The sequence below is a fragment of the Argentina anserina genome, chromosome 6 (assembly GCF_933775445.1).
Source record: "Argentina anserina chromosome 6, drPotAnse1.1, whole genome shotgun sequence".
In the NCBI taxonomy this organism is placed as follows: domain Eukaryota; kingdom Viridiplantae; phylum Streptophyta; class Magnoliopsida; order Rosales; family Rosaceae; genus Argentina; species Argentina anserina.
The window spans coordinates 2,489,734-2,500,632 of NC_065877.1; the positions used below are offsets into that span (position 1 = coordinate 2,489,734).

General features: G+C 39.6%; 2 protein-coding genes across 2 annotated transcripts; both read left to right on the forward strand.

Moving 5' to 3' along the window:
• The first annotated feature begins 804 nt into the window (after window positions 1-804).
• Window positions 805-1,188, forward strand: LOC126799814 (60S ribosomal protein L39-1-like). Its single transcript, XM_050527073.1, has one exon. The coding sequence runs from the start codon at window positions 845-847 to the stop codon at window positions 998-1,000; it is 156 nt and encodes a 51-aa protein (XP_050383030.1). The 5' UTR covers window positions 805-844; the 3' UTR covers window positions 1,001-1,188.
• A 5,209-nt stretch (window positions 1,189-6,397) lies between these two features.
• On the forward strand, window positions 6,398-10,672 carry LOC126800776 (uncharacterized). Its single transcript, XM_050528187.1, has 6 exons — window positions 6,398-6,999; window positions 7,240-7,357; window positions 7,709-8,061; window positions 8,511-8,609; window positions 8,710-9,212; window positions 9,309-10,672. Exons 1-6 carry the CDS (start codon window positions 6,398-6,400, stop codon window positions 10,250-10,252), a joined length of 2,619 nt encoding a protein of 872 aa, XP_050384144.1. The 3' UTR covers window positions 10,253-10,672.
• The last annotated feature ends 227 nt before the right edge of the window (window positions 10,673-10,899 follow it).

A 10,899-nucleotide genomic window follows, 5' to 3' on the forward strand; every position in this document is an offset into this window, starting at 1 on the left:
GAATCATTAGCATATAATTCTGGGAATTCATGGTTGTTAACTAGAGGGTCGGGTATGAGTATTAGGTGGTGGATTCGATGCTTTAGCCTTTTCATAATTGTTCTTTGTCAATTAGTTAGTTTACTATTCATTCTTAGTTTGTAGTGTTTTACTTCTTGTTATAAATCAATCATCATCATCAAAGAAACTCAGTATAGCATTTGTGACAGTACTAAGTTGTTTCAACTAGTCCTTGTGGGATCGACCTTGTACTTGCACTTCTATTTTACAATTGATTCGTGCACTTGCGAGTAACATATTAAAACGAACAACAGACACCTGGACAAAACCCCACACCTAGGAAGCACGGAAGCGCTCACTCACCCACGATTCGCGCTTCCGAAGCGGAAGCGAAGCGAAATCGTGTTCCCGTGAAAATGAGTTTTTCGAATCGCAGCGGAAGCGCCCGATTCCAAATCGGAAGCTTGACGACGGCGGTTATGGAGGAAGCGTGGGCATATTTGCCTTAAAAAAGCACAACCACTAAATCCGATCGGAGGAAAGAACCTCTGGGTTTGATCTAAGGTTTGAGGAAAGAACCTCTTACAATCAAGAACGAAATCGTCTTGATCACGAATCCAATTCTTGATTACTAATCCTTGATTGCGATTCCAATTATTCTTAACTCTCCATGACATCAAAACATAGTTCTTACCTTCTAAATCTGAGAATCTGGGACTTGGAAAAGTGAATTAGAGCAGGAGAGAAGATAAAGATGAAGAGGGGAGGGTTTATGTAAAAGTGAATTATAGTCCTGCAAAAGCCGCTGCTCCAAGTCGCCGAGAGAACTCCTCCCTCTGCGAAAATGTCGTCGCACAAGACCTTCATCATCAAGAAGAAGCTGGGGAAGAAGATGAGGCAGAACATGCCCATCCCTCACTGGATCCGCATGAGGACTGACAACACCATCAGGTACAACGCTAAGCGCATGCACTGGCGCCACACCAAGCTCAGATTATAAGGTGGATGGTTGTTGCTGCTTTGGAATTGAGCTTTATTACGCTTTTTTAAGGTTTAATTCGAGAGAATAGACTTGGTAATCTTGAATGTTTATCAATTATGAACACTTTGTGATAGTCCCATAGTATCGTGATGGATTTGTAGTTTCATTTGTATTTTGAGTAATGGGATGGACCCACTTTTGCATCATTGAAAAAAAAGAAGAAAAAAAAGGAGAAAATGGTTTCTTTCGTTTCTATACCCAGTAGTGTTTGTAGCTACCCTCAGTATTGGGTAATAGTTTTTTTACAAAAAAAAATTATTGACCTTTGGCTCATAGGTGGATTAGAATGATGTTTACTTTCTTTAACTGAACTCTAATAATAACTCTAACTCTAACAATATCATAATGCATATATTTTTTTCTTGTAGATATCTTCTATTTTGACCACTTTTAATATATATATATATATATATATATATTGATTTATTCTAACGCTTCCAATACGTACCCGATTCCAAAAAATTTATAAAAAAAAACGCTTTCGCGTTTCCAAACGCTTCGCTTCCACGTACCCGCACTCGATTCCATGCAGCCTAGTCCCACAATCATCCCTATCTAAAAACTAGTGATTACAATTGACAAGAACCTAGAGGATTCAACTGTAACCTAATCTATTCTAGAAGCATTTGATACCTCCTTACGATCAATTTCAAGAAGAAAACCGCTCCATCAGGTACTATATACCAAAATCACCAGTATATATGCAGAGACAATCATCCTTATTACATTAACAACAAGAATTAACCAACTATAAAATGGTTCTTAGAAAAAACACCATAACCATAGCACACTCAGCGACACGACCAACACCCAAACTTCACCATAACCTTTACTCAAAGAGAAGAGACAACATGACAACAACCCTAGACATACTACAAACCCTAAAACAATAAGGCCAGAGAACTGAAAATAAGCATATGGCCCAGGCCATACCCAAAAAAGAGCTCAGCCCAAGCCACCCAAATCGGAGTCGCAAGGGTCCGCCGCCCACAAAATCGAACCTGACAGATGACCGGGATCTAGATGCCGCTCCGCCATGCCGACATCAATGTTGGAAACCAACTAGAGCGCGGCTCGCCGTCATCTACACCAAAACCCTCAAACCTGCAACCACACCATGGCCGAGGCTAACCCGGATTCAAAAACCTTGGCACCCCACCACCGCATGTTGCCTTCGGATCGCAAAACCCAGCTGCACCACTCCACCTTAGGGCTGGACTTTATGACACCGAAAAAACTGAAACCGGCCATAACCGAACCGCACCGAAACTCAGAAACTGGACTGAATCATTGCGTTGGTGCCGGAAACTGAAACGAACCGAGCAGTTGGTGTCGGTTATCGGTTATATGCTTTTAGAAAACCGATGAAAACCGAACCGAACTGAGAATTGTGAGTTAACGTTATAACTTGTATTTGGTGAACATATATAATCGAGTGCTTATGTAGAGAATATATTTAGTAATAAATAAATACATGCAGAGATATGTGATTTTGATTTTTTATGTGTACAATCATGTATGCAGAGATCTAATGTAATGCTTGAGGGTTTTGTCAACTAGCCCTCATGCTAAGACAAGTCTGGACGTCTAATGATGAAGCTCAGGAGGTTTAATGTGTATTTTGGTTAACTTGTGTTTCAGCGAAGTACAATATTTTTGTTTAGTTAATATTTGAGTTCTTGATTATTCATTTGGTGAATGTAACTTAATTGAAGTATTGAACTTGTAGCTTACTCCTTCACTTTTAATCTTTTAATTTTCATTAGTCAAGTACAAAAGGTCATTAAAGATATTATGTTTTGTAACTGAAATGAAAACGAAACCGAACCGAATTATAGGTTAACCGAAACCGCGGTTTATATATATATTTTTCGGTTTCGATTTTGAAAAATATTAAACAGAGAATTCAGTGTCGGTTTTCGGTTAGTGCTCATAAACCGAACCGTTGGCACCGAGTCCAGCCCTACTCCACCTAACAACATTAGTCATGCTTTGCCGACACCAAGAGCCTTTGCCGAAAAAGCTTCACAACAACCCAAACCACCCAAAATCTCTCAGCCCGACTTCATGTCATGGTTTCCCTCCCGTTCCACCAACAACAACCAAAACCAGGACGAGAGCCGCCCTCCAAACTCCCATCCATGAAGGTTTAGTGTATAAAGAGGTGGCAAACGGACCGTGCTGGCCCGACCCAACCCATTTTAAGCTGGCCAAAACCAATATCGTACCGTGTTTGGGCCAACTTATCTATTTTTCGTGTCGGGTTCGGACCAGCCTATTTATTTAAATATTAAGTCCAATCCGGTCCACGACCCAAACCCATACCGTGCCGGGCCGATTAGTATTATAAGACACAATTAATATTAAAAAAAATTGTGTAATTATAATATTTGTTTTATATAACTATTTAGAATAGTAAAATAAATAAAATATTACATCACATTTGATAATTTTATTTATAAAACGTTACATCTGTCAAAACAATAATTTTTTATCACTACTTTGATGATATTTGTGAAATAATATAATTAAAATAATGAAATAATCAATAGGTAAACATACTTAAAAGGTCTAATATTTAATTCTCATTATTATAATTATTTAAATATTCATGTAAATAATATAAAATTATGTGTTTTAACGGACCGGTCCATGAATTTATTGTGTCTGGGCCGGGCCCATGGGCTAAAGTATCTAGGCCTAGCCCGATTCATTAAATAACAGACTCAGGTCGTGCCGTGTTGATTTTTAACAGGTTGGACCCGTACTGGGTGGGACTTTTTGGCCCACTTGCCACATTTAGTGTATAATAATTTGTCAAGCTAAGTAGTTTGTGAATTATTCATTTGCGTAAAACTTGTTTGCTAGTGTGTAGTAATTCATATGCTCAACATATTATACATCCACAACATGTCATTATTTTATCGTTCGAGACCCTCGTTTAGTTACGACAATTATGATTTTCTTCACAACGCCATGAAGAAGTTCACTTTCAAAATCAATCCGTCTGTCTAATCATCATGAGCACAACAATTTCAGAAATAAATATGTGACGCCCTTGAAAATGAAAAACAAACTTTTCCGGGGAAATTGTGTAGAAAAAATCAAAATTCCTTTGTTAATTGGGCTTTGAAGTTGTTGAAATCCATAAGTAGTAGACTACGGGTCGACCCAATTGCTTCCCTTTTTGAATCATTCAAAACTAAACCGGGTCGGGTCTTCCTTCCGCCAAATGAAAACCCTCCCTCCAAATAATTCTAAAACCTTCCATAACCGCCCTTCCAGAGTCTCCACTTCTCTCTCGAGGTCCATTTCCGTCATTTCGCTCAAAATCGATGGCGCCCTCCGACGGTTTCAACGTCCGGATCATCTCCGTCGACTTCTACATGGCGCCGCCCATCCCCGGTCTCGACATCTCCTACAACAGCTTCCACGGTACGAATCTCCCTACCTTCAAAACGATGCCGTTTCATTTGAATCATTTCCAATTTCCAAATAAGCTTGATACTTATTCGATTCAAATCAATCCGCTTTGATTCTTATCCTTGATAGTATGACTTTGCTTTTTTATGGAATTCGATAGTTGATTTTGACAAGTGAGAAGTGTGAGACTATGAGGGAGTGAAGGTTTTGGTTGACCTAAGTATTTTTTTTTTCTGAATTTTAATTAATTTTTTTTGTTGAAAATTTGATGAAGGTGGGAAGGTGAATGAGGAACCTTTAATAAGAATTTACGGCTCAACTCCGGCCGGCCAGAAAACCTGTTTGCACATTCACAGAGTAAGTTGTGAATTTGTGATGCTACAGTGCAATTGTGATGTCTCTTATATCGATATTTTCAGCCTAATTGTTTACTGTTTGATTGTGTAGGCATTGCCTTACTTATAATTATATGTGCCGTGCGCTGATATACCAATTCAACTAGATCAGAAAGGTACTTAGTATGTGAAAAGCTAGGGTGATATTGATAAAAAAAACTTGGATTGAGTTGACTCCGGTCAAGGCATTACTAGGTTGACAATGCATGTTTCGATGACTAGGCTGTACGGAATCGGTTACGGGTACGTGGAAACGCGGAAGTGTGTTTTTCAAAATTTTTAGGAAGATGGTACGTTTTAAAAACGTCGAAAAAAATATATAAATATATATAAATTATACAAAAAAAAAAATATAATAACAAATTTTTAGTTTAAGTAACTCAAAATCTCAAATGACTAAAATAACTTGATGTTCAACATTCGAAATAATACAAATATAATGAGAGATATAAGTATCAACAAGAGAGAAGGAGTGTCGGCGACTCGGCGGGAAGTCAAAAATATATCGAAATAAGTCATTTGACTCGACGAAGGTATGTATAGCCTTTCATTTAAAAAATAATAAAAAAACATTCAAAACATTTATTTTTTTAGAAACTCGCGTATACAAAACACGTTTTCGGACGATTCTAAAGTGGTTCAACTTCGGAAGCGGGAAACGCGGGTGAAGTCACTTTTCCGTGCTTTCTAAGTGGTGGTGCAAGTAGGTGATCGATATAGAGATTGTGCCGAGAGAGAGAGAGAGGTGAGATTAAAATGGGGAAAAAAGGTGATGAGACCAAATTGCCCTTTTGAATATGGCATCTTTCACTAAACTAATGCTATTAGTACAAAAACATATGTTTTAAAATTTGGTGCATTGATGTTAATAATGATCTATAATTGATGTACTCGTACCAAAATTTTCCCCAAAATTTATTATGACTAAGTGTGACACGAAATAGCACAAAATTAAAAATATATTGTTATATAAAAGACTAACCGTGACACGAACTCTGTCATATATGTGACCCGAAAAACATGACTGGCTATTTATTATTGTTAACCATTGGTTAAAACACCCCGGCCCCTCAAAAACCCATGCAGAGAGTTTAAGATGTGTTCTCACCATTTACCATCTCTCTTTAATATGGTACAATCTCTTACTTCTCGAATGCCTCACGCCACATGGTGCCGAATAAGAAGGTTCAAAATGGCAGAGGCCAGATGGTGTTATGCTCAAAATGTATAGTGATATGAAAGACTCAGTGTGACACAAAATGTCCAGTATATGGTAATGTAGAACACAAATTCTGATTATACTTTTTTTAGGACAAGATCTGATACTTATTGGGACATGAAAATGAAAGTATGACACGAAAGATGTGCAACGTATGGTTTTTTTTTTGAATGATGTGCAACTTGTGGTGATATAGAACTAATTGTGAAACGAGATCTGATACTGTGACACGAAATGCGAGTGTGACACAAAACATGTGACCATGAAGGGTTTAAGACCCCATATATAGTCACTAGTGTTACTTCACCATCTCTCTCTATGACAAAGGCACACTCTCCCTACTCTCTACTCCTCAAACGCCTCACGCGCCATCCCTTAAACCCAAAACCCTTCTCCTTCCTCCTTAAACCCTTCTCCACCTCCTCCACAGACCCAAAGCCCTCCTCCCTCTCCGCCCGCCTCAGCTTCGTCTTCGACCAAATCGACGCCATCGAGAAAGAACGCTCCGACAAGGGCCAAACCCTCCAAAAGATCCGAGCTTGGCGCGAATCCAAACACCCCCAAACCCCTCAATTAGGGTTCCCAAATGCCGACGCCGGCGTCACCGCACCGTCGCCATCATCTTCCGATGTGGGACCGGGGGAGCCAAAGAAGTCGGAGTCGGAGTCGAAAGCGGCGGCGGCGGGGGTGGAGGTGGTGCACCCGTGGCCGGAGTGGATTGAGCTGATGGAGAGGCTGGTGGGGCAGAACTACTTTGACCATCGGAGGAAGGACGAGGACAGAATGGTCCAAGTCATGGGCTTTGACGCCGCTGAAGATGCTCCGGCCGGCGACGATTGCGGGGGCTTGGATTTCAGGGACTTCAAGACTGTTCATACCGCCTGTCTTAATTTCGGCAAGGACCGCTTTGATATCTTCAGGTTTGTAATGGAAATGTTATAGCTTTGTAGAAATGATTTACTGTTTCATCTTGTGCCATGTGAAATTGTGAATGCTTTAGCTTGCTTAGGATTACTGAAATGTTGGTTAGTATAGTTGTGTGGTTGCAAAATATATATAGCTTGTAAAAGTAGCTGTTTCAAATGCTTGTGTTAGGTGGCATTGGTTGTGTTAAATGTTGGTATAGTTGGTATGATTCTGAGTCGTATAAGTAATTTCAGGTCCTTGTCGAGACAGGATATTCAAGTTTTGGTGGGTTTTGGATGCCCGAGTACGGACAAGAAGGTGGTTTTCTCTTCAAAGCTGTTAAGGAAGCACACCCACCTTGATGAAGGAGATGTGAGTGCTACTTAGACTGATTCCTGGTATTGCTTGCTTATATGGATTGTTTATGTAATGCATAAATACCAATTTCTTATTCCTTGTTAGTTTGGATTTCGCCCATTTGCTCATGTTTTACTCTTTGAAACCACCCTCTCATTGATGAAAAACCGGGAATCTGCATGCTTAAAGTTTTGTCAGCCTTAACATGATTTGGGATTTTTCTTCCTATACACGGGTATTTAGTTCATGATCTGGTAGGAAATAGAAATTTAATGATACCCAGTGTCTAATTTATTTTCCCCATAAATACTGTCGTATGGTTGCTTGACTTAGCATTTCAAGTAATAGGTGTTCTTTTTATGACAGGTTTGTAGTTCCTGCACTTTAAGGAATACATGTGAAAGAGCCTATCTGATTACTAACAAGGAGGATGAGGCGCGGACCATTGATATAATGCGCGTTTTATTGACTTATGGCTTTGATCCTATAAATGGATCAGTACTGAACAAATCACTTCTGAAACAAAAATCTGTCAAAACTGTAGTCCGTAAGTTGCTTCATCAGGTTGTCAAGCTGAGTTTGGTTCCAATAGATCCTAGCCTACCCTCTCCGGTGATCAAAAAGCCTCCCCCTAAAGTGAAGCAGCCTCCTCCCCCTCCAAGAAAACGAGTGGGACGCGATGACATTGAGATGAAAAAAGGGGACTGGCTATGCTCTAAGTATGCTTCTTTTTATTCTCTTTCATTTCTTCTTTAAGTTCATTAGTACCATGTTTGGTAATGTACTTGGTGGTACATTTTGGTTTTATGTGTTCCTTTCCTAGCCGCCATGTGCAATTTAAAATATTCTATGCACAATACAGTAAAGCATTTGTATAAGTATCTACAGTGTGTAAAATAGCTCTGATTTATTGATTGTAGCCTGGGGTATGATATATTGTAAAATCTGTGCTGCTACATCCTCTGGTACCCTGACTAGTGACTAGCCTTCTCCACCACAAGATCCCATTCTTGCTTTTTGGGAGATAGTTAACTTTTGGTTTCAGTGGCATAACAGTTTTATGTGTTTTAAGAAGCATGTTAAAATTTAATAAGCTCATTATGCTGTCAGTCAATTTTTTACTTTGGGAAGTATACAGTTTGTTGAAGATGCTGAATATTGGTATCAGGTGCGATTTCATGAATTTTGCCAAGAACAGCCTGTGCCTGCAGTGTGATGCCAAGCGTCCAAAGAGACAGCTGCTTCCAGGAGAATGGGAATGCCCAGAGTAAGATGTTATTCTAGTACTTTACCAGGAGTTCTAGTACTTTAGCTCATTTGGCTTACAAAATACTTGTCTTTGCTTATGTATTTCTGTTATATGGCAGGTGCAACTTTTTAAATTACAGAAGAAATATGACATGTTTTCATTGTGATTGCAAGCGCCCACCTGACGAATATATTGAGAACAACATGCAAGAAAACCAACGTGGTCCTAGGACTAGGATGGATAAGACTGCAAGTCGGCCGGAGGCCTCTAATTCCTGGAATTTTGATTTTGACGACAATGAGTCAGATGGGGCGGATGTTGCTGCATTTGAATATGCAGATCCAGTAATGAAAGAAGGGTCTCTTGATAGCCCGGGTCAAGGGGAAAACTTTCGACGTCCTGAATTCGATTTCAGTAAAAATAGGAGAGTGTCAAGGGTTGATAATGAAGAATTTTCTGATGCTGACTCTATGAAGCCAGGCAGAGGGTTTGATGATTTTGATGATGAAGATGATGATATAGACAATTATGAGTTGGACACTCGTACTAATGCATCAGCAAAGAATACTTCTTCAATTGACTTTTCTGAGTTGGAGGGATCCGAATCAGAAGACAGTGAAGGTCAAGACAATAGTTTATATGCTCACAAAACAAACTCTCCATCTTATAGTAAGCCATCCAAGCCTATACATAAACTGACAACATTCTCTGTCTCAGATGATGATGAACTTGGTGACGAAGACCTTTCTGTTCTTCCCAACTGGAGATCAAGTCATGTTGCTGATTCTAGATCAAGAGGTCGGGGTAGAAACTCAACTGGTCCATCAAAGAGAGTAAGCTTTGTTTCTGATGATGAAGCTGGGCTCTACTCTGATGTGGATGATGATCTAGAACAAAATGTTGGGTCCAGACAAGGTAAACTGAACAAATTGGGTTCTGGGAGAAAAGACTTTCAGAGTCAAAGAAATTTTGATAGTGAAGATGATTTAATGTCTGGTTCGGAATCAGGGAGTGATGATTTTCATTCTCATAAAAAGAGACCTAGAGGAAATAAACCAAACAGTTTCAATGGTGCACAATCTCAATCCAGTGGAATGAAGGGTGGCAGGAAGAACTCTTTCGATGAAGATGACTTTGGGAGATCAACCCGAGGGTCTCGTGATAATAGAGGATTTCGAGGGAATAATTTTGATGGGCAGAGAATGAGTGACAGAGGTGTTGATAGGCGAGAAGGATTTGGCAATGGTGGTAGGAGAAACTCTTCTGGTGGCGATTTTGATAGATCTAGACAAGTATCTCGTGGTAATAACAAAGGATTTCGCGAGAACAATTTTGATGGACAGAGAATGAGTGACAGAGGTGTTGATAGGCAGAACTTTAAGGGGCCTAAACGAGAAGGATTTGGCAATGGTGGTAGGAGAAACTCTTCTGGTGGCGATTTTGATAGATCTAGACAAGTATCTCGTGGTAATAACAAAGGATTTCGCGAGAACAACTTTGATGGGCAGAGAATGGGTAACCGTGGCTTTGGTAGACAGGACTCTAAGGGACCGAAAAGAGAAGGATTTGGAAAGCAGCAGCGTGAAAGATTTAACAATGATAGGGACAAGGACAGGGACTCTGGTAACTGTAGCAATAGTCGACGTGTTATCGAAAGATGAATTCATGATTAGAATCCTCATTTGGTGAATGGATAACTAATTCTTGTGGTGATGGTAGCAAGTTGCCTCATATCAACAGAACAGTTATTGAAAAATTGAGGTCCAGAGAGGTTTTCTTCTCAGTTCACCCCAACTATGGCAGCACGTATTGGAGCAGATTTTCCTTCACGATTTGAATATGTCATGTACTCATGTAGCAGAAGGGATGCTCATGAATCAGACTTCAGTTTCATGGACAGGCAGGATCTCTCTAAGGTTGGGATTTTGGCAGTTTTCCATTAGCAGGCATAGACTCGGACATGATGTATAGAATCGGTCCAACTTCATACATGATGTATCAAAAGTTATGATTTAGAACTTGGTATACTGAAATTCATGTACTAATCATAAAAACTTTCCTTTTGTAAATGAACATAGCTTTATTTCAAATTTCTGAAGCCACTGTATGCATCTTTCTCCTAGCTGCACAATCTCCCTGGTGTTCACCTGTTGAACACACCTAAAAATGGTTCATCTCTCTTTCTTTCTAGGTGAAATAACTAATGCCGGAACCAAAGTTTGTTGATTGATTTGGTATGTGCGTGCTTGTACTTGAGCTTCAATCGTCGCAGTCCTGCGTAGATCGCACGTTTTTGTAATCCGCCTGA